The sequence below is a fragment of the Heterodontus francisci genome, unplaced genomic scaffold (assembly GCF_036365525.1).
Source record: "Heterodontus francisci isolate sHetFra1 unplaced genomic scaffold, sHetFra1.hap1 HAP1_SCAFFOLD_545, whole genome shotgun sequence".
NCBI lineage: Eukaryota > Metazoa > Chordata > Chondrichthyes > Heterodontiformes > Heterodontidae > Heterodontus > Heterodontus francisci.
Genome location: NW_027141258.1, coordinates 304,856 through 332,048, shown reverse-complemented (window position 1 = coordinate 332,048; position 27,193 = coordinate 304,856). Strand labels below are relative to the sequence as shown.

General features: G+C 46.6%; 1 protein-coding gene across 1 annotated transcript in view; it reads left to right on the top strand.

Moving 5' to 3' along the window:
* LOC137362548 (serine protease 33-like) overlaps positions 1-25,648 on the top strand; it is a 54,624-nt gene extending 28,976 nt beyond the window's left edge. The window contains exons 2-6 of the mRNA XM_068026936.1: positions 7,040-7,066; positions 8,404-8,566; positions 16,759-17,027; positions 18,723-18,892; positions 25,346-25,648. Of these exons, the coding sequence (XP_067883037.1) occupies positions 7,040-7,066; positions 8,404-8,566; positions 16,759-17,027; positions 18,723-18,892; positions 25,346-25,648 (932 nt within the window). The remainder of the gene's footprint in view (positions 1-7,039; positions 7,067-8,403; positions 8,567-16,758; positions 17,028-18,722; positions 18,893-25,345) is intronic.
* Positions 25,649-27,193: the final 1,545 nt, after the last annotated feature.

Genomic DNA, 27,193 nt, shown 5'->3' with positions numbered 1-27,193 from the left:
TTACCGGGTATAACACTGTGTGTATTATATAATAGCACTGTCTATTACTGGGTATAACACTGTGTATATTATATAATAACACACTGTCTATTACTGGGTATAACACTGTATATATTATATAATAACACACTGTCTGTTACTGTGTATAACACTGTATATATTATATAATAACACACTGTCTATTACTGGGAATAACACTGTTTATATTATATAATAACGCAATGTCTATTGCTGGGTATAAAACTGTATATATTATATAATAACACACTGTCTATTCCTGGGTATAACACTGTGTGTATTATATAATAACACACTATCTATTACTGGAGATAACACTGTATATTTATGTAATAACACTGTCTGTTACTGGGTATAACACTGTATATATTATGTAATAACAATGTCCATTATCGGGAATAACACTGTGTATATTATATAATAACACACTATCTATTACTGGGTATAACACTGTATATAGTATATAATAACACACTCTCTATTACTGGGTATAACACTCTATATATTATATAATAACACACTGTCTGTTACTGGGTATAACACTCTATATATTATATAATAACACACTGTCTGTTACTGGGTACAACACTGTATATATTATGTAATAACACAGTCTGTTACTGGTTATAACACTGTGTATATTATATAATAACACACTGTCTAATACTGGGTATAACACTGTGTATATTATATAATAACACTGTCTTTTAATGGGTATAACACTCCATATATGATATAATAACACACTGTCTGTTACTGGGTATAACACTGTATATATTATATAATAACACACTGTCTATTAATGGGTATAACGCTGTATATATTATATAATAACACACTGTCTATTACTGGGTATAACACTGTATATATTATATAATAACACACTGTCTATTAATGGGTATAACACTGTTTATATTATATAATAACGCACTGTCTATTACTGGGTATAACACTGTGTATATTATTTAATAACACTGTCTAGTACTGGGTATAGCACTCTATATATTATATAACACATTGTCTATTACTGGGTATAACACTGTATATATTATATAATAACTCACTGTCTATGACTGGGTATAAAACTGTATATATTATATAATAACGCACTGTCTATTCCTGGGTATAACACTGTGTATATTATTTAATAACACTGTCTAGTACTGGGTATAGCACTCTATATATTATATAACACACTGTCTATTACTGGGTATAACACTGTATATATTATATAATAACACACTGTCTGTTACTGGGTATAACACTGTATATATTATGTAATAACACTGTCTAATACTGGGTATAACACTGTGTATATTATATAATAACAATGTCTATTACCGGGTATAACACTGTGTATATTATATAATAACACACTGTCTATTACTGGGTATAACACTCTATATATTATATACCAACACTGTCTATTACTGGGTATAACACTCTATATATTGTATAATAACACTGTCTATTACTGGGTATAACACTGTATATATTATATAATAACACACTGTTCAATTACTGGGTGTAACACTGTATATTATATAATAACAATGTCTGTTACTGGGTATAACACTGTGTATATTACATCATAACACACTGTCCATGACTGGGTGTAACACTGTGTATATATATATAATAACACTGTCGATGTCTGGGTTTAACACTCTGCATATTATTTAATAACACTGTCTGTTACTGCATGTAACACTGTGTATATTACATCATAACACACTGTCCATGACTGGGTGTAACACTGTGTGTATTGTATAATAACACTGTCTATGTCTTGGTGTCACAATGTGTCTATTATGTAATAACACACTGACTGTTATTGGGTGTAACACTGTGTATATTATATAATAACATTGTCTATGTCTGGGTGTAACACTGTGTATATTATATAATAACACTGTCTATGTCTGGGTATAACGCTGTATGTATTATATAATAACTCACTGCCTATTACCGGGTATAACACTATATATTATGTAATAACACTGTCTATTACTGGGTATAACACTGTATACATTATATAATAACACTGTCTATTACTGGGTATAACACTGTATATATTATATAATAACATTGTCTATGTCTGGGTGTAACACTGTGTTTATTATATAATAACACTGTCTATGTCTGGGTATAACGCTGTATGTATTATATAATAACTCATTGCCTATTACCGGGTATAACACTATATATTATGTAATAACACTGTCTATTACTGGGTATAACACTGTATACATTATATAATAACACTGTATATTACTGGGTATAACACTGTATATATTATATAATAACATTTTCTATTACTGGGTATAACAGCAAGTATATTATATAATAACACACTGTCTATTACTGGGTATAACACTGTATATATTATATAATAACACTGTCTATTACTGGGTATAAAACCATGTATATTATATAATAACACACTGTCTATTACTGGGTATAACACAGCATATATAATATAATAACACTGTCTATTACTGGGTATAACACCATGTATATTATATAATAACACACTGTATATTACTGGGTATAACACTGTATATATTATGTAATAACACTGTCTATTACTGGGTATAACACTGTATATATTATATAATAACACACTGTCTGTTACTGGTTATAACACTGTATATATTATATAATAACACTGTCTATTACTGGGTATAAAACCATGTATATTATATAATAACACACTGTCTATTACTGGGTATAACACAGCATATATTATATAATAACACTGTCTATTACTGGGTATAACACTGTGTATATTATATAATAACATACTGTCTATTACTGGGTATAACACTGTATATATTATGCAATAACACTGTCTATTCCTGGGTATAACACCATGTATATTATATAATAACACACTGTCTATTACTGGGTGTAACGCTGTATATATTATATAATAACACACTGTCTATTAATGGGTATAACACTGTTTATATTATATAATAACGCACTGTCTATTACTGGGTATAAAACTGTATATATTATATAATAACGCACTGTCTATTACTGGGTATAACACTGTGTATATTATTTAATAACACTGTCTATTACTGGGTATAACACTGTATATATTATGCAATAACACTGTCTATTACTGGGTATAACACCATGTATATTATATAATAACACACTGTCTATTGCTGGGTAAAACACTGTGTATATTATATAATAACACAGTCTATTACTGGGTATAACACTGTTTATATTATATAATAACACAATGTCTATTACTGGGTGTAACACTGTATATATTATATAATAACACTCTGTCCATTACTGGGTATAACACTGTGTGTATTATATAATAACACACTGTCTATTACTGGGTATAACACTGTATATATTATGCAATAACACTGTCTATTACTGGGTATAACACTGTATATATTATATAATAACACACTGTCTAACACTGGGTATAACACTGTGTATATTATATAATAACACTGTCTTTTAATGGGTATAACACTCTATATATGATATAATAACACACTGTCTATTAATGGGTATAACACTGTCTATATTATATAATAACACACTGTCTATTACTGGGTATAACACTGTTTATATTATATAATAACGCACTGTCTAGTCCTGGGTATAACACTGTGTATATTATTTAATAACACTGTCTAGTACTGGGTATAACACTGTATATATTATGTAATAACACTGTCTAATACTGGGTATAACACTCTATATATTATATAACACACTGTCTATTACTGGGTATAACACTGTATATATTATATAATAACACACTGTCTGTTACTGGGTATAACACTGTATATATTATGTAATAACACTGTCTAATACTGGGTATAACACTGTGTATATTATATAATAACAATGTCTATTACCGGGTATAACACTGTGTATATTATATAATAACACACTGTCTATTACTGAGTATAACACTCTATATATTATATACCAACACTGTCTATTACTGGGTATAACACTCTATATATTGTATAATAACACTGTCTATTACTGGGTATAACACTGTATATATTATATAATAACACACTGTTCAATTACTGGGTGTAACACTGCATATTATTTAATAACACTGTCTGTTACTGCATGTAACACTGTGTATATTACATCATAACACACTGTCCATGACTGGGTATAACACTGTGTGTATTATATAATAACACTGTCTATGTCTTGGTGTCACAATGTGTCTATTATGTAATAACACACTGACTGTTATTGGGTGTAACACTGTGTATATTATATAATAACATTGTCTATGTCTGGGTATAACGCTGTATGTATTATATAATAACTCACTGCCTATTACCGGGTATAACACTATATATTATGTAATAACACTGTCTATTACTGGGTATAACACTGTATACATTATATAATAACACTGTCTATTACTGGGTATAACACTGTATATATTATCTCATAACACTGTCTATTACTGGGTATAACACTGTATATATTATATAATAACACACTGTCTATTACTGGGTATAACACAGCATATATTATATAATAACACTGTCTGTTACTGGGTATAACACTGTATATATTATATAATAACACTGCCTATTGCTGGGTATAACACCGTGTATCTTCTATAATAACACACTGTCTATTACTGGGTATAACACTGTGTATATTATGTAATAACACACTGTTCATTTACTGGGTGTAACACTGTATATTATATAATAACACTGTCTATTACTGGGTATAACACTGTATATATTATGCAATAACACTGTCTATGACTGGGTATAACACTGTTTATATTATATAATAACGCACTCTCTATTACTGGGTATAATACTCTATAAATAATATAATAAATACTGTCTGTTACTGGGTATAACACTGTAGATATTATATAATAACACACTGTCTGTTACTGGTTATAACACTGTGTATATTATATAATAACACTGTCTATTACTGGGTATAACACTGTATATATTATGCAATAACACTGACTATTACTGGGTATAACACTGTATGTATTATATAATAACACACTGTTCATTTACTGGGTGTAACACTGTATATTATATAATAACAATGTCTGTTACTGGGTATAACACTGTGTATATTACATCATAACACACTGTCCATGACTGGGTGTAACACTGTGTATATATATAATAACACTGTCGATGTCTGAGTTTAACACTCTGCATATTATTTAATAACACTGTCTATTACTGCATGTAACACTGTGTATATTACATCATTACACACTGTCCATGACTGGGTGTAACACTGTGTATATATATAATAACACTGTCTATGTCTGGGTGTAACACTGTGTTTATTATATAATAACACTGTCTATGTCTGGGTATAACAATGTATATATTATATAATAAGACTGTCTATTACTGGGTATAACACTGTATATATTATATAATAACACTATTACTGGGTATAACGCTGTATATATTATATAATAACTCACTGCCTTTTACCGTCTATAACACTATGTATTATGTAATAACACTGTCTATTACTGGGTATAACACTGTATATATTATATAATAACACACTGTCTATTACTGGGTATAACACTGTATATATTATATAATAACACACTGTCTATTACTGGGTATAACACTGTATATATTATCTAATAACACTGTCTATTACTGGGTATAACACCATGTATATTATATAATAACACACTGTCTATTACTGAGTCTAACACTGTATATATTATGCAATAACACTGTCTATCACTGGGTATAACACTGTGTATATTATATAAAAACACAGTCTATTACTGGGCATAACACTGTGTATATTATATAAAAACACAGTCTATTACTGGGTATAACACTGTATATATTATATAATAACACACTGTCTATTACTGGGCATAACACTGTGTATATTATATAATAACACTGTCTATTACTGGGTATAACACTGTATATATTATGCAATAACACTGTCTATTACTGGGTATAACACCATGTATATTATATAATAACACACTGTCTATTACTGGGTATAACACTGTGTATATTATATAATAACACTGTCTATGACTGGGTATAACACTGTGTATATTATATAATAACACACTGTCTTTTACTGGGTATAACACTGTATATATTATGTAATAACACTGTCTATGACTGGGTATAACACTGTGTATATTATATAATAACACTGTCTATTACTGGGTATAACACTGTATATATTATGCAATAACACTGTCTATTACTGGGTATAACACCATGTATATTATATAATAACACACTGTCTATTACTGGGTATAACACTGTGTATATTATATAATAACACACTGTCTTTTACTGGGTATAACACTGTATATATTATGTAATAACACTGTCTATTATTGGGTATAACACCATGTATATTATATAATAACTCACTGTCTATGACTGGGTATAACACTGTGTATATTATATAATAACACACTGTCTATGACTGGGTATAACACTGTGTATATTATATAATAACACTGTCTATTACTGGGTATAACACTGTATATATTATGCAATAACACTCTCTATTACTGGGTATAACACCATGTATATTATATAATAACACACTGTCTGTTACTGGGTATAACACTGTATATATTATATAATAACACACGGTCTATTACTGGGTATAACACTGTGTATATTATATAATAACACACTGTCTTTTACTGGGTATAACACTGTATATATTATGTAATAACACTGTCTATTATTGGGTATAACACCTTGTATATTATATAATGACACACTGTCTATTACTGGGTATAACACTGTATATTTTATCCAATTACACATTGTCTATTACTTGGTATAACACTGTTTAACTAAGAGAAACACACTGTCTATTACTGTATTTAACCTCCTAAATATTATACATAATAACACACGCTTTAAGTTATGGAAACTGCATTGATAAAGCTGTAAATGTTGTCATTCAGGACCTGGTTTTGGTATTCATTGGACTGTTTTCTCTGTTGCAGCTTTCCAATGGGGTCAAGGTAAACGGGGTAAGTCTTAACTTTGCAATCCACAGCTCCGTATCTCTCAGTTCATTTGAATGAAGGTCAGTACTGAGGGAGTGCCGCTCTGTCGTCGGGTCAGTACTGAGGGAGTGCCACACTGTCGTCGGGTCATAACTGAGGGAGTGCCGCACTGTCAGAGGGCCAGTACCGAGGGAGTGCCACACTGTCGGAGGGTCAGCCCTGACGGAGCACTGTACTGTCGGAGGGTCAGTACTGTGGGAGCCCAGTGCTGTCGGAGGATCAGTACTGAGTGGGCGCCGCACTGTTGGAGGCGCTATAACAAAGAAATTGTGACACCCAGTCATAGAGGGGGAAAGCACAGTGCACTGAATGCACAGTGACACCCATACCCGGAGAGACGAAAGGAAAGTGTATCTAATGCATTGTGACACCCTGTCCCAGAGGGGGAAATGACAGTGTATCTAACACACTGTGACACCCGGTCCCGGATGGGGGAAAGGACAGTGTATCGAATGCACTGTGACACCCGGTCCCAGAGTGGGGAAAGGACAGTATATCTGACGCACTGTGACACCCAGTCCCAGAGGGGGCAAAGAACAATGTATCTGACGCACTGTGATACCGGGTCCAAGAGAGAGAAAGGACAGTGTATCTAACGCACTGTGACACCCAGTCCCAGAGAGAGAAAGGACAGTGTATCTAACGCACTGTGATACCCAATCCCATAGGGGGAAAGGACAGTGTATCTCACACACTGTGACACCCGGTCCCAGAGGGGGGAAAGGACAGTGTATCTAACGCACTGTGACACCAAGTCCCAGAGGGGGAAAGGACAGTGTATCTAATACACTGTGACACCCGGTCCCAGAGGGGGAAAGGACAGTGTATCTAACACACTGTGACACCCGGTCCCGGATGGTGAAAGGACAGTGTATCTAACACACTGTGACACCCGGTCCCGGATGGTGAAAGGACAGTGTATCTAACACACTGTGACACCCGGTCCCAGAGGGGGAAAGGACAGTGTATCTAATGCACTGTGACACCCGGTCCCAGAGGAGGAAAGGACAGTGTATCTAACACACTGTGACACCCGGTCCCGGATGATGAAAGGACAGTGTATCTAATACACTGTGACACCCGGTCCCAGAGGGGGAAAGGACAGTGTATCTAACACACTGTGACACCCGGTCCCGGATGGTGAAATGACAGTGTATCTAACACACTGTGACACCTGGTCCCAGAGGGGGAAAGGACAGTGTATCTAATGCACTGTGACACCCGGTCCCAGAGGAGGAAGAAACTCAAACACTGGTCTCCTGTTGGTGAAATGGTTCTGATTCCTCCTGTTAATTTTGCAGATTGCAGCCGTCTGGGGTTATCGGGCCGGATAGCGGGTGGAACGGACTCCGAGCCTGGGAAGTGGCCCTGGATGGTCAGCATTCATGAAGCCACCACACACATTTGTGGAGGGACGCTCATCTCAAACACCTGGGTCTTGACGGCTGCTCACTGCATCGACCCGTAAGTCACTTGTCCAGGGGGAAGCATTTAATTCGGGTCTCAGGATGTTACCACGGCAACTGGGCTTCTCTTTTTATTTGTTCTTTTGTTGAGGGTGTCACTGGCCAGGCCAGCATTTATTGCCCATCCCTAATTGCCCTTAAGAAGGTGGTAGTGAGCTGCCTTCTTGAACCGCTGCAGTCCATGTGGTGTAGGTACACCCACCGTGCTGTTAGGAAGGGAGTTCCAGGATCTTGACTCGGCGATGGTGAAGTAACGGCCGATATAGTTCCGATATGTAGTTGCAAGTCAGGATGGTGTGTAGCTTGGAGGAGAACTTGCAGACGGTGGTGTTCCCACGCATCTGCTGCCCTTGTCCTTCTAGGTGGTAGAGGTCGCCGGTTTGGAAGGTGCTGTCGAAGGAGACTTGGCGAGTTGCTGCAGTGCATCTTGTAGATGGTACACACTGCTGCCAGTGTGCGCCGAGGGTGGAGGGAGTGAATGTTGAAGGTGGTCGATGGGGTGCCAATCAAGCGGGCTGCTTTGTCCTGGATGGTGTCGGAGCTTCTTGAGTGTTGTTGGATCTGCACCCATCCAGGCAAGTGGAGAGTATTCCATCACACTCCTGACTTGTGGCTTGCAGATGGTGGACAGGCTTTGGGGAGTCAGGAGACGAGCTACTTGCCGCAGAATTCTCAGCCTCTGACCTGTTCTTGTAGCCACAGTATTTATGTGGCTGGTCCAGTTCAGTTTCTGGTCAATGGTAACCCCCAGGATATTGATAGTGGGTGATTCAGTGATGGTAATGCCATTGAATGTCAAGGGGAGATGATTAGATTCTCTCTTATTGGAGATGGTCATTGCCTGGCACTTGTGTGGAGTGAATGTTAACTTGCCACTTATCAGCCCAAGCCTGGATATTGTCCAGATCTTGCTGCATTTCTAAACGGACTGCTTCAGTATCTGAGGAGTTGCAAATGGTGCTGAACATTATGCACTCATCAGTGAACATCCCCCCTTCTGACTGAAGGAAGGTCATTGATGAAGCAGCGGAAGTTGCTTCGACCTAGGACACTACCCTGAGGAACTCTGCAATGACGTCCTGGGACTGAGATGATTGACCTCCAACAGCCACAACCCTGAGTATTGCTGAAAACAGAGACATTTTGTCAAAGCTTTTCGTCTTGCACTCATCTGGACAATCTGAAAGAATACCAATGTAAGGGAAAGCTACAAATTTATACTGTATGAGAAGAGAGTGCTGATTGGTTGGCAAGTGACTCTGATTGGTAGAGGCGTTGCCATGGAGAATGCACCAGTTTATGGTGACTGACAGTTGACTGCCAAGTTTTGTTTGAAATTTAAACCAGGCAGCTTGACTCTGATTGGTCAAGGCATTGCCCTGAGGACTGAACCAGCGAATGGCTGTCACTTATTTTGTTCAGCTGAAACAGGCGCAATGTGTGTACTTGTTCTTTCTGTCTACAAAGAACAGGGCCCTGTGTATGAATAGATGTAGCTTCCAGTATGTACAAATACGCCACACTGCAAGCCCGACTGACAATCTTAAATTGTTTTTTTTGATTCATTCATGGGATGTAGGTGTCGCTGGCCAGGCCTGCATTTATTACCCATCCCTAATTGCCCTTGAGAAGATGGTGGTGAGCTGCCTTCTTGAACCACTGCAGTCCATTTGGGGTAGGTACACCCAGAGTGCTGTTAGGAAGGGAGTTCCAGGATTTTGACCCAGCGGCAGTGAAGGAACGGCCAATATAGTTCCAAGTCAGGATGGTGTGTGACTTGGAGGGGAACTTGCAGGTGGTGGTGTTCCCGTGTATTTGCTGCTCTTGTCCTTCTAGTTGGCAGAGGTCACGGGTTTGGGCGGTGCTGTCTAAGGAGCCTTGGTGCGTTGCTGCAGTGCATCGTGTAGATGGTACACACTGCTGCCACTGTGTGTTGGTGGTGGAGGGAGTGAATGTTTGTAGATGGGGTGCTAATCAAGTGGGCTGCTTTGTCCTGGATGGTGTTGAGCTTCTGGAGTGTTGTTGGAGCTGCACCTATCCAGGCAAGTGGAGAGTATTCCATCACACTCCTGACTTGTGCCTTGTAGATGGTGGACAGGCTTTGGGGAGTCAGGAGGTGAGTTACTTGCCTCAGCATTCCTAGCCTCTGACCTGCTCTTGTAGCCACGGCAATTATATGGCTACTCCAGTTCAGTTTCTATTCAATGGTAGCCCCTAGGATGTTGATAGTGGGGGATTCAGCGATGGTAATGCCATTGAATGTCAAGGGGAGATGGTTAGATTCTCTCTTGTTGGAGATGTTCATTGCCTGGCACTTGTGTGGCGCAAATGTTACTTGCCACTTATCAGCCCAAGCCTGGATATTGTCCAGGTCTTGCTGCATTTCTACACGGACTGCTTCAGTATCTGAGAAGTCACAAATGGTGCTGATCATTGTGTAATCATCAGTGAACATCCCCACTTCTGACCTTATGATTGAAGGAAGGTCATTGATGAAGCAGCTGAAGATGGTTGGGCCGAGGACACTACTCTGAGGAACTCCTGCAGTGATGTCCTGGAGCTCAGATGATTGACCTCCAACAACCACAACCATCTTCCTTTGCGCTAGGTATGACTCCAACCAGCGGAGGGTTTTCCCCCAATTCCAGTTTTGTGAGGGCTCCTTGATGCCACACTCGGTCAAATGCTGCCTTGATGTCAAGGGCAGTCACTCTCACCTTACCTCTGGAGTTCAGCTCTTTTGTACATGTTTGAGGCAAGGCTGTAATGTGGTCAGGAGCTGAGTGGCCCTGTCAGAACCCAAACAGAGCGTTACTGAGCAGGTTACTGCTAAGCAAATGATGCTTGATAGCACTGTTGACAACTCCTTCCATCACTTTACTGATGATCGGGAGTAGACTGATGGGGCGGTAATTGGCCGGGTTGGATTTGTCCTGCTGTTTGAAGACAGGATATACCTGGGCAATTTTCCACAGTGCTGGGTAGATGCCAGAATTGTAGCTGTACTGGAACAGCTAGGTGTGCAGCTAGTTCTGGAGCACAAGTCTTCAGTACTACAGCTGGGATGTTAGAAGTCATCGAAGGTTTACGGCACAGAAAGAGGCCACTTGACCCACCATGTCTGTGCCGGCCGAAAAACAAGACACCCATTCTAATCCCACCTTCCAGCATTTGGTCCGTAGCCCTGCAGTTATGGCACTTGAGGTGCATATCCAGACTGAGTTGAGGTTTTCTGCCTCAACTACCCTTTCAGACAGTGAGTTCCAGCCCCCCACCACCATCTGGGTGAAAAATATTTTCCTCATCTCCCCACTAATTTTTTAACCTATCGCTTTAAATCTACGCCCCTAGTCACTGACCTCTCTGCTAAGGTAAAGAGGCCCTTCACCTCCGCTCTAACCAGGCTCCCGACAATTTTGGACATTTCAATCAGATCTCCCCTCAGCCTCCTCTGTTCCAACGAGAACAACCCCAGCCGATCCAATCTTTCCTCATCACTGCATTTTTCCAGTACCAGGAACATCTTCTTAAATATCCTCTGTACACTCTCCAGTGCAATTACATCCTTTCTGTAATGAGGTGACCAGAACTGCACACAGTACTCAAGTAGTGGCCTAACCAATGATTTATACAGTTCCAGCATAACCTCCCTGCTCTTATATTCTCTACCTCGGTTAATAAAGGAGAGGATTCCATATGCCTTCTTAACCACCTTATCGACCTGTCCTGCTACCTTCAGGGATCTGTGGACATTCACTCCAAGGTCCCTCACTTCCTCTGCCGTTCTCAGTATTCTCCCATTAATCATCTATTCCTTTGCCTTGTTTGACCTCCCCAAATGCATCACCTCACACTTCTCAAAGTTGAATTCCATTTGCCACCTTTCTGTCTACCTGATCAGACCATCAATATCTTCCTGCAGCCGACAGCTATCCTCTTTGCTATCAACCACACGGCCAATCTTTGTGTCACCTGCAAGCTTCTTGATCATGCCCTTTACGTTTACATCCAAATTGTTAATATACACCACAAAAAGCAGGGGACCCAGTACTGAGCCCTGTGGAACGCCACTGGAAACAGCCCTCCAGTCGCGAAAACACCCGTCAACAATTACCTAAAATAAAAGCAAAATACTGCGGATGCTGGAAATCTGAAACAAAAACAAGAAATGCTGGATTCACTCAGCAGGTCTGGCAGCATCTGTGGAAAGAGAAGCAGAGTTAACGTTTCGGGTCAGTGACCCTTCTTCGGAACCTTCCGAAGAAGGGTCACTGACCCGAAACGTTAACTCTGCTTCTCTTTCCACAGATGCTGCCAGACCTGCTGAGTGAATCCAGCATTTCTTGTTTTTGCGTCAACAATTACCCCTTGTTTCCTGCCATTGAGTCAATTTTGTATCCACCTTGCTGCATTTCCCTGGATCCCATGGGATTTTATTTTTTTTATCCAGTCTGCCATGTGGGACCTTGTCAAAAGACTGATTAAAATCCATGTAGATCACATCGACTGCATTACCCTCATCTATCTTCCTTGTTACTTCTTCAAAAAATTTGATCGAGTTGTTCAAACAAGATCTTCCCTTAACAAATCCATACTGACTATCCTTGATTAACCCGTGCCTTTCTAAGTGACAGTTTATCCCTGTCCCTCGGAATAGATTCCAATAATTTTCCCACTATTGAGGTTAGACTGACTGGCCTGTAATTATTCAGTCTATCCTTCACTGCCTTTTTAAACAGAGGTACAACGTTAACAGTTCTTCAGTCCTCCGGCACCACACCTGTAGCCAGTGAGGACTGGAAAATGATGGTCGTACCTTCTGCTATTTCCTCTCTGGCTTCATTTTAACAGCCTGGAGTACATTTCATCCAGTACTGGTGATTTATCCGTATCCCATTAATACTTCCTCTCTCCCTATGATTATCACATCCAATACTTCACACTCCTCTTCCTTAACTACAAATCTGCATCGAACCCCTCTTTTGTGAAGACACATACAAAGTATTCATTAAGAATAATATCAACATCTTCCTCCCCTAAACATAGGTTACCGTTTAGGTCTTTTATGAGCCCTACTCTCTCCTTATTTATTCTCTTACTCTTAATGTGAGGTTCACCTTGATTTTGCTTGCCCTCTCTTAGCTTTCCTAATTTCCTTTCTGTTGTCAGGGCCCAGAGCATTTGTGGTATCCCGTTCTGTCAGTCATTACATGTGGCAATAGTACTGAAGACTTGTGCTCCAGAACTTGCCGCGCCCCTAGCCAGGCTGTTCTAGTACAGCTACAACACTGGCATCTACCCGACAATGTGGAAAATTGCCCAGGTATGTCCTGTGCACAAAAAACAGGGCAAATCCAACCCAGCCAATTACCGCCCCATCAGTCTATTCTCAATCATCAGTAAAGTGATGGAAGGTGTCATGACAGTGCTATCAAGCGGCACTTGCTTAGCATTAACCTGCTCAGGAACGCTGTTTGGGTTCCGTCAGGGCCACTCAGCACCTGACCTCATTACAGTCTTGTTCAAACATAGACAAAAGAGCTGAACTCAAGAGGTGAGGTGAGAGTGACTGCCTTTGACATCAAGACAGCATTTGACTGAGTATGGCATCAAGGAGCCCTAGCAAAACTGCAGTCAATGGGAACCAGGGGGAAAACTCTCTGCTGGTTGGAGTCATACCTAGCACAAATTAAGATGGTTGTGGTTGTTAGAGGTCAATCATCTCAGCTCCAGGACGTCACTACAGGAATTCCTCAGGGGAGTGTCCGAGGCCCAACCATCTTCAGCTGCTTCATCAATGACCTTCCCTCCAACTTAAGGTCAGAAGTGGGGATGTTTGCTGATGATTGTACAATGTTCAGCACCATTCGTGACTCCTCAGATACTGAAGCAGCCCATGTCAATATGCAGCAAGACCTGGACAACATCCAGGCTTGGGCTGACAAAGTGGCAAGTAACATTTGCGCCACACAAATGTCAGGCAATGGTCATCTCAAACAAGAGAGAATCCAACCATCTCCCCTTGACATTCAATGGCATTACCATCGCTGAATCCCTCACTGTCAATATCCTGGGGGTCACCATTAACCAGAAACTGAACTGGACCAGCCACATAAATACCGTGACTACAAGAGCAGGTCAGAGGCTGGGAATTCTGAGGCAAGTAACTCACCCCCTGTCTCCTCAAAGCCTGTCCACCAAGTACAAGGCACAAGTCAAGACTGTGATGGAATACTCTCCACTTGCCTGGATTGGTGCCGTTGCAACCACATTCAAGTTCGACACCATCCAGGACGCTTAAATGGCACCTCATCTACAAACATTCATTCCCTCCACACACCGACGCAGAGAGTCATACAGCACAGAAACAGGTCCTTTGGCCCATCGGCTCTGTGCCGGCCATCAAGCACCTACCTTTCTAATCCCATTTTCCAGCACTTGACCCCTAGCCTTGTATGCAATGGCGTTTCAAGTACTCATCTAAATACATCTTAAATATTGTGATGATTCCTGCCTCTACCACCTCTTCAGGCAGCGCGTTCCAGATTCCAACCACCCTCTGGGTGAAAATAGTTTTCCTCAAATCCCCTCTAAACCTCCTGCCCCTTACCTTAAATCTATGCCCCCTGGTTATTGACCCCTGCGCTAAGGGAAAACGTTTCTTCCTATCTAACCTACCAATGCCTCTCATAATTTTGTATACCTCAATCAGGTCCCCCCTCAGCCTTCTCTGCTCTAAGGAAAACAACCCTAGCTTTTTCAGTCTCTCTTCATAGCTGAAACGCTCCAGCCCAAGCAACATCCTGGTGAATCCCCCCCCCTGATGCACTGTGGTAGCAGTGTGTACCATCTACACGATGCACGACAGCAACTCACCAAGACTCCTCAGACAGCACCTTCCAAACCCGCGACCTCTACCACCTAGAAGGGCAAGGCAGCAGATGCATGGGAACACCACCACCTGCAAGTTCCACTTCAAACAACACACCATCCTGACTTGGAACTATATCGGCCGTTCCTTCACTGTCGCTGGGTCAAAATCCTGGAACTCCCTCCCTAATAACACTGTGGGTGTACCTACACCACATGGACTGCAGCGGTTCAAGAAAGCAGCTCAGCACCAACTTCTCAAGGGGAAATTAGGGATGGGCAATAAATGCTGGCCTAGCCAGCGACGCCCACATCCCATGAACGAATACATTTCTTAATATCATGTCGAGTGATTCAGATTGGCTGAAGATGTATCTGTGATCTGGCGGAGGCCGAGATGGATCATCCACTCGGCACTTCTGGCTGAAGATGGATATAAATGCTCAGCCTCGTCTTTTGCCCTGAAGTGCTGGGCTCGCCTATCATTTAGAATTGGGATATTTGTGGAGCCTCCACCTCCTGTTAGTTGTTTAATTGTCTGATGGGATCGTCACTCTTTATCGAACCTGTTTCTTTTCTTTCTTTTTTCCCTCTGTATCTAACCTCATGCTGTACCTGTCCTGGGAGTGTTTGATGGGGACAGTGTAGAGGGAGCTTTACTCTGTATCTAACCCCCGTACTGTACCTGTCCTGGGAATGTTTGATGGGGACAGTGTAGAGGGAGCTTTACTCTGTATCTAACCCCCGTACTGTACCTGTCCTGGGAGTGTTTGATGGGGACAGTGTAGAGGGAGCTTTACTCTGTATCTAACCCCCGTACTGTACCTGTCCTGGGGAGTGTTTGATGGGGGACAGTGTAGAGGGAGCTTTACTCTGTATCTAACCCCCGTACTGTACCTGTCCTGGGAGTGTTTGATGGGGAAAGTGCAGAGGGAGCTTTACTCTGTATCTAACCCCCATACTGTACCTGTCCTGGGAGTGTTTGATGGGGACAGTGTAGAGGGAGCTTTACTCTGTATATAACCCCCGTACTGTACCTGTCCTGGGAGTGTTTGATGGGGACAGTGCAGAGGGAGCTTTAATCTGTATCTAACCCCCGTACTGTACCTGTCCTGGGAGTGTTTGATGGGGACACTGTAGAGGGAGCTTTACTCTGTATCTAACCCCCGTACTGTACCTGGCCTGGGAGTGTTTGATGGGGACAGTGCAGAGGGAGCTTTACTCTGTGTTTAACCCTCATTGGGAGTGCTCCGTGGCAGCTTTAAACTGGAAATTTGTTAATCTGGATAAAAATGCTGACATGCTTGTTGCCTTGTGTAGAAGCAAGAAGTCGAGCTACACCCTCTACTTAGGAAGATATCAGCAGGAAGGAGTCAATTCGGAAGAGAAAACAGCGAATATCCAAGAAGTCATTCGTCATGAGAGTCATGGTGAACAGCAACATAACTATGATATTGCATTGCTGCAACTTATGCAGACAATCACCTACAGTGATTACATCAAGCCAGTCAGTCTCCCGACCTCAACTTTCCAGGTCCCCTGTGGTGCCAAGGTTTGGGTCACTGGTTGGGGTGACACAGAGGAGTGTGGTAAGGAACTGCGGCAACCTGCAACTCTATTAATTAGATACACTGTCCCTTCCCCCCTCTGGTACCGGGAATCACAGTGCGTTAGACACACTGTTCATTCCTCCTCTGGGACCGGGTGTCTCTGTGCGTTTGATACACTGTCCATTCCTCCTCTGAGACCAGGTATAACAGTGCGTTAGATACACTGTCCTTTCCCCCCTCTGGGACTGGGTATCGCAGTGCGTTAGATACACTGTCCTTTCCCCCTCTGGGACCGGGTGTCACAGTGTGTTAGATGCACTGTCCTTTCCCCCCTCTGGGACCGGGTGTCACAGTGCGTTAGATACACTGTCCTTTCCCCCTCTGGGACCGGGTGTCACAGTGTGTTAGATACACTGTCCTTTCCCCCCTCTGGGACCGGGTGTCACAGTGCGTTAGATACACTGTACTTTCCCCCTCTGGGACCGGGTGTCACAGTGTGTTAGATCCACTGTCCTTTCCCCCTCTGGTACCGGGTGTCACAGTGTGTTAGATACACTGTCCTTTCCCCCTCTGGGACCGGGTGTCACAGTGTGTTAGATACACTGTCCTTTCCCCCTCTGGGACCGTGTGTCACAGTGTGTTAGATACACTGTCCTTTCCCCCCTCTGGGACCGGGTGTCACAGTGCGTTTGATACACCGTCCTTTCCCCCTCTGGGACCAGGCGTCACAGTGCGTTAGATACACTGTCCTTTCCCCCTCTGGGACCGGGCGTCACAGTGCGTTAGATACACCATTCTTTCCCCCTCTGGGACCATGTGTCACAGTGTGTTAGGTACACTGTCCTTTCCCCCTCTGGGACCAGGCATCACAGTGTGTTAGATACACTGTCCTTTCCCCCTCTGGGACTGGGTGTCACAGTGTGTTAGATACACTGTCCTTTCCCCCTCTGAGACCGGGTGTCACAGTGCGTTAGATACACTGTCCTTTCCCCCTCTGAGACCGGGTGTCACAGTGCGTTAGATACACTGTCCTTTCCCCCTCTGAGACCGGGTGTCACAGTGCGTTAGATACACTGTCCTTTCCCCCTCTGGGACTGGGTGTCACAGTGTGTTAGATACACTGTCCTTTCCCCCTCTGAGACCGGGTGTCACAGTGCGTTAGATACACTGTCCTTTCCCCCTCTGAGACCGGGTGTCACAGTGCGTTAGATACACTGTCCTTTCCCCCTCTGGGACCGGGTGTCACAGTGTGTTAGATACACTGTCCTTTCCCCCTCTGGGACCGGGTGTCACAGTGTGTTAGATACACTGTCCTTTCCCCCTCTGGGACCGGGTGTCACAGTGTGTTAGATACACTGTCCTTTCCCCACTCTGGGACCGGGTGTCACAGTGTGTTACATACACTGTCCTTTCCCCCTCTGGGACCGGGTGTCACAGTGTGTTAGGAAAAGGACGAGGCCATTCAGCTCCTCTATTCTCTCGCAGCATTCAATCAAAGCAGCGACGCTCGGTATGTTAACTCTGATTCTCTCGCTCTCCCTCGCGAAGTAGTGCGGATCTTCCAGCTCCTTGTTTTGCGACGGAGTCGGGGAGCAGCAGACTGCAATGTGAGGGGTCACCCGAGTCCGTTAACTGCACCGAGGTTACGGAGGATTTATTCGGTTGCAGACTCTCTCTGTCCGCTGACGGTTTCAGCTCTCTCCGCCACACCTGACACCTCTTTCCTTTTTACAGTCAGCCCGATGGCACCGGGGAAGCTCCAAGAGGTGGAGGTGGAAGTGCTGAAACGCACGACTTGTAGAAAGATGTATGAAACAGAAGTTCACCCAGCCACAAGAGAGATCGAGATTACTGACAAGATGCTGTGCGCCGGTCTCCCGCAGGGCGAGAAGGATGCCTGCAAGGTAAGACGAGAGTGAGGGACAGTGAATGGGTGCATGGGGGGAGGTAGAACATGGAGGTGGATTCAGTCCTGGAAACGGACTCTACACATCTCTCCGAGAAGCCAGGAGGGAATTGGAAACGGGTGCAGTAACGGGGACACTGTTCTGAGGTTAAAGCACCTTAGACAGGCAATCGGGGAGGACGGACCCCCCGACGGCCCGCAGCCTGGACCTGTGAATTGCCACCTTGGCCGGGCCCAGGAGCAGACCGACGAGGAGATCCTCCTCCCGGCCCACGCCCCTCCGCACCCAAAGATCAGGAGCGTGGGACTGAAGTGCAGCCAGAACTTGATGAGCAGCCCCTTCAAATACTCAAACAGGGGCTGCAACCTCGCACACTCCCTATATACATGGCACACGGACTCGTCCAGGCCGCAGAAAGTACAGGCGGCCTGGGAGTCTGTGAACCTACTTAAAAGTCTATTGCAAGGGACCGCCCTGTGCAACACCCTCCATCCCAGGACCCGATGTAAAGGGGGAGGACTCCCGTGTCGAGAGAGCTCCAGTGGAGATTCCCCTCACCGCCAGATAGCAACGCGGACCGCAAGGACGTGTCCGGCCGGCTGACGAGGGCGAGGAAGTGGAGAGTGTGCAGGAGCAGCCTGGACAGGAAACCCCTCCATGCCGGTTGGAATGGCATGGAGGGCATTTCCGAGAGGCGACTTGGGTTGTGCAGGACTGGCTCCCAAGGAGGTTTTCGGGGCCTGGGTCCGATGAGCAGTTCCGGCCGAGCGGGAGTCAGCTCGGCCGGGAACACTCTGCTCTCCCGAGCCCCCTTGCCACTCACAGTGAGGGGCATCCTGGGGGCTTCGGCTGCTCCTCCACCCGCTGGTCCATCCCGGAGTCGGCCGCCCGGACAGCTGAGGCGCTCTCCTCCACCGGCGGGCGAGCGCCCTGACTGGAGGCGACTATGTTCCAGACTCGGAACAGATCCCGGTAAAGACAGGCAACTCCCTCAGAGAGGCACGGCTAATGGTCTCCTCCAGGAGCTGCGTGTCGTCTTGAAGGCAGTGACACTGGTGGAAAAAATGTCGCCAGCGCACACCATCTGGGAGGACGCTCGACGTACAGGTATCTCTGCAGGGTCCGAAGGCGGAGAGTCGCAGCCTGGGTGCGGATGCACACCAGTGACTGGCCGCCCTCCTCGATCGCAAGACTCAGGACCGCGGCAGAGACCCAGTGTTTCCTCTTGCCCCAGAAGAAATCGACGAGTTTCTTCTGGATCTTGCTGGCAAATGCACGGGGTGGGACCAAAGTGACCAACCGGTACCACAGCATGGAGGCCACCAGTTGGTTTATGACCAGCGCTCGGCCCCTGTAGGAAAGCACTCGGAGCAGTCCTGTCCAGCGCCCCAGCCAAGTGGTGACTTTTGCCGCCAACTCCTGCCAGTTTGCCGGCCAGGCTTCCTCAGCGAGGACTCCCAGATAGAGGAGGTGCGTGGTGCTCCACGCAAAAGGTGTCAACTCCTCCGGCAGGGAGTCCACCCACCACTGACCCACCAGGAGACCGGAACATTTCTCCCAATTGATCCTCGCGGAGGATGCGGCAGAAAAGGTCTGCTGGCAGTTGCGCATCCTCTGCAAGTCAACGGGATCTGTGACCGCGAGGAGCACGTCGTCGGCGTAAGCAGAGAGGACGACCCGCATGGCCGGCTTGCGCAGAGCCAATCCAGTCAACCTCCTACGAAGCAAGCACAGGAAGGGCTCCACGCAGATGGTGTACAATTGGCCGGACATGGGGCATCCCTGACGCACTCCTCTCCCAAAGTGAAGGGGCGCCGTCAAGGACCCGTTAACTTTGATTAGACACTCTGCGGCGGCGTATAAAAGTTGGACCCGGGCCACGAAATGCAGCCAGAGTCCGATAGCGCGCAGCGTCCCAAAAAGGTATTCGTGATCCACCCCGTCAAACGCCTTCTCCTGATCGAGGGAGAGAAAGGCGACTGACTGACCAGTCCTCTGGGAAAGATGGATCAGGTCCCGGACCAGGTGGATGTTGTCCTGGATGGATCGGCCTGGGACCGTGTAGGACTGGTCGGGGAAATCATGTGGGCCAGCACAGAGCCCAGGCGGGTAGACATAGCCCGGGCAAAGATCTTATAATCCGTGCTGAGGAGGGAGACTGGACGCTAGTTTTTAAGCAGGCGGAGATCGCCCCTCTTTGGCAGCAGGACGATGACCGCCGTGCGCCACAAGAGGGGCATCTCCCCGGTTGCCAGGCTTTCCCCCAGGACCCGCGCATAATCGTCCCCCAGGACGTCCCAGAACGCCTTGAGGAACTCCACAGTCAACCCTTCCAGCCCTGGGGATTTTGCCCCTCGAGAGCTGGTGGAGGGCACCAGTCAGCTCCGCCAACGTGAGCGGAGCCTCCAATCCTTCGGCGCCCTCCGGGCTGACCTGCGGCAGGTCCTCCCACAAAACTCTGCACGCGTCCTTGCTGGACGGATCCGGAGAGAACAACGCACTGCAATAAGTACGGACCAGACCATTCTGTCCGGATCCGTGATGGAGGATCCGTCGTCGGCCAGCAGCTCGATGAGCTGCTTACGGACCCCACGCCATTTTTCCAGCGAGTAGAAGAAGGGTGAGGCACGGTCCAAAACTTCCAGGATCTGGATCTGCGACCTCACGTACGCGCCTCGGGACCCTATAAGCTGCAGGTCCCTCAGCGCGCCCTTCTTCTCTTTATACGCCTGCCACAGGGCCGGGTCTATGACGGCATGACCGAGGCGGGACTCCAAGTCGAGCACTTCCCCCTCTAGGCACCCGATCTCAGCTTCCTGCCTCTTGTCGACCCCTTTGCGTACTCCTGACAGAAGACACAGATGTGAGTCTTGCCCGCGTCCCGCCATAGCCTCAAGGAGGGAAGCCCTCCACTTCCTTCTCCAGTTGGCCCAGAATTGGCGGAACAAGTCCCGGAATCGCTCGTCCTCCAGCAGCCGGTTGTTAAAGTGCCAGTACATGGACGCCGCCGAGACACGGGAGACGTACGCCAGCAAAAAGTAGAGGCGGTCGATTCGGGACCCTCCTCCTCCAGACCTCCACGTGAAGGCGCTGGAGGCGGGATGGAGATTCCGCCAGACGTCCACCAAGTTGAGGGAGCTGATTAGTTCCCTCAACTTCTCCGACGCTTGGCCGTGCTGGGTACCGGAGCAATCCCCCATCTCGAGGGTCCAGTTAAAATCCCCCCCGAGGATGATGCACTCGCTGCTATTGATGGAGCTCAAGGGAGCGGACACTTCTTCAAAGAAGCGTGCTTGCAACGCGCTGGGCCTGGGCGCGTACACATTCACGCTAGCGGCACGCTACCCAGGCGAACGGCGAGGTGGAGCAAGCGGCCCGGCATTAGCTTCTTGACCCCCAAGATCTCTGGCTGAAAAGTCATGGCCAACAAGATAGCCACCCCACTAGAAATAGGGGTGAGGTGACTCATGTAGACCCCACCCTGCCACTCCAGGAGCCAGGTGGCTTCGTCTCCCGGAACGGGGTGGGTTTCCTCCAGAAAGCTCACCGCGTATCTCCCTTCCCTGAGAACTGAGATATTGTGAAACCTGCGGTGAGACCCCCTGCTCCCGTTGATGTTGAGGCTTGCTATGGTTATCTTCATGTCAAAGGTACTTAAAAACTGTCACCAACACCTCACTGTGAGGAGGGAGCAGAAGTGCACCTGGCCTTCCACTCCCCCAGCAACCCATTGAGGAACACATTAAATCGGCGCCTCTCAACCAGTTTCACGCCCACACCCTTGCCCGCTTTCTTGAGGGCGGCATGGACGGACTGGATGATCAGTGCCAGACTAGATCAATGGCCGAGGGCCAGCTGAACTTTATTGTGGCAACCCCTGCAAACCGCGAGGAAATCCTGGAGTTCCGCCGTGGGAATGAGAGAAGACTCGGTGGGAGGCATGAGGGACTCCACCACCTCACTGGTGATGGAATCAAGGGCGCCCTCCGTGCCCCACACCGAATCCCCATCATCCTCCGGGTCATCACCACCAGCGGCCGACATACCCACCACACACTGTGGGGTGGACGTCCCGGCCGCGTCAGCTGATCCCGCCTCCGTCACGATCCCACCCCCAGGATCGATGGCGGAGGAGTCCTCTCTGGGTTCTGGGGTGGAACTGGAGACTGTGGGCTCCAGCGGTTCAGGACCCCCCCCCACCTCCGTCCCCAGGCCAATGAGCGGCCCAGGGGAGACAGAAGTTCCTGACTCCGGAAATCCAGCCGGAGCCGAGAACGGAGGCGGAGAGAGGAGGCCATCTCCCGCTCCGCCAGCACCCACAGGCCCAGCAGATAGGGAATAACACAGATTGGTCTCTGGGTCGGGCACATCCCGGGCGGCAATGTCAGGCTGTTGGGAGGACGGCCCCTCACAGGTCACGCTCTCACCGAGGACAACCGACCCATCGGCCAAAGAGTGATTTCTCCCGTGTGGTCTAAAGATTCTCCTACCAAGGGCAGGCCCCCCACCTCAGGAGTTGACAAGATCATAGGGGCATCTCCCGCACCTTCGTTCCGAGGGGTGGAGGGCTCCCGCCCAGGGCTCGAGGCCCTGATCGTGCTGCTGGCAGGGGGAGCCTGAGGACCCACGCCAGGAGATGGACCCCGTGGTTCAGGGCCTTGGTCAGAGGAGGGACGCGGAGACTCAGAGACCTCCATGTCATCAGGGGCCTCTGCCTCCGCACCCACCTTTTGCCTGGTTACCCAGGGCCTGAGCCCAGCCCTGGGGCAGGTGGATTCCCCGAGATCGGGCCTTGGGCCGAGCTCAGACTCGGGTTGTGTCACCGTGTCTTGGGGATGTGCCTCTCGATGTTTATTTCTCCTCCGCACCTTCCTTCCACTTGGACGGGCACCTCCCCTCTCTGCCGGAGGCCGTGAAAATCACAGCCTCCATCAACGACTGAACGCGATCTGGTGGAGGTGTAGAGGGGGGGTGGGAGGAGGGTGCCACCCTGGGCCGCCGAGGTGGAATTGGCAGCCGGGAGGTTGGGGCAGTTCTTACGAACATGCCCCACCCCCTTGCAGCCATGGCACCATGCCCCGTCCAAGGTCGAGATGACACCGTCCCCTGGAACTCTACATTGAAATGGCCCTCTGTAACCTCCTCCCGCGCCAGCTGCATGAATAGCTGGCGGCGGAAGGAGTACACGTGTCGGAGGCTGTTCTCCCGAAGACCGAGCGGGACTGGGGTGAGCCCCGTCTTTACTTCCCCCAGATGGTGCAGGCGGGGAAGGAGGAGCTCACCAGGAATGAAGGGCGGGACATTTGACAAAATGATTCGTTGTGCAGTGGCCTCCAGGGGGTCCACTGGCAGAAACGTCCCGCCCACGGTGAGCCCCTTGCTCAGAGCCAGGGACACCGCCTGCTTGGTCCTCAGGAAGAACACTGCCTTCCCGTACATTTCAGAGGCTGCAACAATGGCCGAAGGGCTGACAACCTCGGCCATTGCCTAAACACATACTTCTATCGTCATGTTCGGATGGACGTAGCTCTTGACCCCATGCTTTGATGTTATTCGTGCAAACATTGATGGGGTAACAGCTGCAGTAGCTGCAGCAGCATATGTACGGGAAAGGACTTGCCATGGGGTCTGAGAGCCACGCCCACCCTTAAGAAATAACAGTTTTTAAACTAAAGCAATGTGATGGGAGTGGTGGGGGTAGAGGAGAATAGGGGTGCAAAGGAAAAGGACAAGGAGAGAGGATAGACAGCCGAGTGTTGGAAGGGAGAAATGAGCTGCGAGGATGTTGCTGTGATTCGGTGGTTGGAGCACCTTACTTCAGAGTTCACAGTCCTGTCTTCCAGTTAGGGGAGGGCTCTTCGCCCGGGTCGGCTGGAGCCGCCCGGTTCTCTCCTCTCCGCTGTTCTGTAAAGACTGTGAAGACTTTCTTCAGCCGGGCAGCTCCAGCTGTCCCGAGCCACACAGTTGGGGGTGGGGAGGGAGCCCCTTTTGTGCAGGACGGAAGGTAAACACAAGAGCAAGTACAGGGGCTCCCTATAGAATTTGGCAGCCCCACCCCTGGATCTTCCGATGCCTCCTCCCTCCCTCAACAGTTCAAACAGTTCTCTGGTGCTCCAACACGCACCTCTCCAAAATGAATTGCAGGTCTCCTTTGTCCTTGTAAAAAGTACATTGTTACACAGTTGAAGCAGTAAATGCAACTCTCTCCACTCTGCTGTCTCCTCTCCAGTTGCAGCTCCCACAGCCTGCTCAGGTACAGCTGGTTCGACTAATCGCACACAGGAAGTGCTCCAAATTGCCCAGCCAATCCTGTGCTGTACCTGTCCTGGGAGTGTTTGATGGGGCACAGTGTAGAGGGAGCTTTACTCTGTATCTAACCCCCGTGCTGTACCTGTCCTGGGGAGTGTTTGATGGGTCTGTTCTAACTGTGTTCTCTGTTTTGATTGACAGGGGGACTCGGGTGGGCCCCTGGTCTACCTGCACAATGGCGTCTGGGTGCAGATGGGCATCGTGAGCTTAGCCGAGAACTGTGGACAGGTTAATCGCCCCGGTATCTACACGGACATAGCGGTTTTCCAGAAATGGATCAGCGAGAGAGTCCCCGACCTGCAATACATCTCGCCGACGGTGGTGTCGAAAAGGACAGAGGACGGTTGCCTGAGCGGGGCTCGTCCGGGAAGCATGAGGGGGCTCCCACAACACGGGGGCAGCCTCCTCTCCTTACTGCTCTGTGTCCTCCTGCTGACCCAGTAATTGCTGGGGATGGGGAGGCGGTGGGGGGAAGGTGGGTGCTGGGAGAGTGGGTAGCTGAAAAATGTACAAGGGGTAGGGGTAAAATAGATTGCAAATTGTAACTGGGAGCGAGTGAAATTGAGCCGAAGTGTAAAGGTTTGGATGAGAATCGATTCGGGAAGCCGTGCAACGCCATCAGACAGACTGAATACTGGGAAACCCTCCGAGCCAGAATGGCCTCAGTAACCTCGTACCATCGTTGTCCAATAGGAAATGGCCGACTGGGCGTGGCAGCTGTTTGTTTTAATTCTGCGCGCCTGCTTAATCCTAACTCCCTTACATGCCCGTCACGTGACACGGGTTAACATGCTTGTCACACGTGTACATTTGCTTCAAAGTCTTGCCTTTTGGTGACTGGAAGGAAAGCAGAGCCAACAGGCCATGTGCTGGCTTTTCCCCATAAACGCACAGGAGTTAATGGCTCGCACGTGCACACAGTCCTGGTGACCACGAGGCCAGCAACAGTCGACATGTCTTATCACTCGATCGGAATCACAGGGAAGCTACATCTGGGTTCTCAGGAGGCTGCGTGTGGCTCGCGTAGGGGACTGCGCAGCCTGTGTACAAACTCGCCCCCTGCTCCTTTGCCTTCGCCAAACTCCCTAATCTCTGAAGTGGTGACGCAGGAGAATAATTTCCCCGTCCTTGCTGCACGTTGCAATTGATGACGAGTTTACTTGTATTAATAAAAACGCTGTTTGATTGTTCCGTTCTGCTTTACTCCGTTTGGTTCTTGTACGATCCACCCTTGTATAAAGTCCCAAGAAAGCTGGAAGATCAGAAATGGAGGCAGGAGTAGGTTTACATAGACTGGGATAGTCATTGTGTAAAGGGTAGTGAGGGGCAAGAGTTCCTAGAGTGTGTTCAGGAAAATTTTCTACATCAGTATGTTTCCAGTCCAACAAGAAAGGAGGCACTGATAGACCTGGTTCTTGAGAATGAGGTGGGTCAAGTGGATCAAGAATCAGCAGGAGATCATTTAGGGGACGGTGATCATTGTATCATAAGGTTTAGGATGACTATGGAAAAGGACAAAGAACAATCCAGAGTAAGAATAATTAACTGGGGGAAAGCCAAATTCAATGGAGTAAGAACGGAGCTGGGGCAAATAAACTGGAGTCAGAAATTGGCAGAAAAACCGGTAGCTGAACAATGAGCTACCGTCAACGAAGAGATAGTTTGGGGACAGTCAAGGTATGTTCCCTCAAAGGGGAAAGGTAGGGTAAACAAATCCAGAGCTCCGTGGATGACAAAGGAGGTAGAGATTAAGATAAAGAAAATGTATGTTTATGACAGATGCCAGGTGGGAAATACCATTGAGAAACAGGTTGAATATAGAAGGTCCAGAGGGGAGGTGAAAAAGCAAATAAGAGAAGCAAAGAGAGAGCATGAAAAGAGACTGGCAGCTAACATTAAAGGAAATCCCAAAGCTTTCTATTTGCATATAAATAGTAAAAAGGCAATAAAAGGAAGAGTTGGGTCGATTAGGGACCATAAAGGGGATTT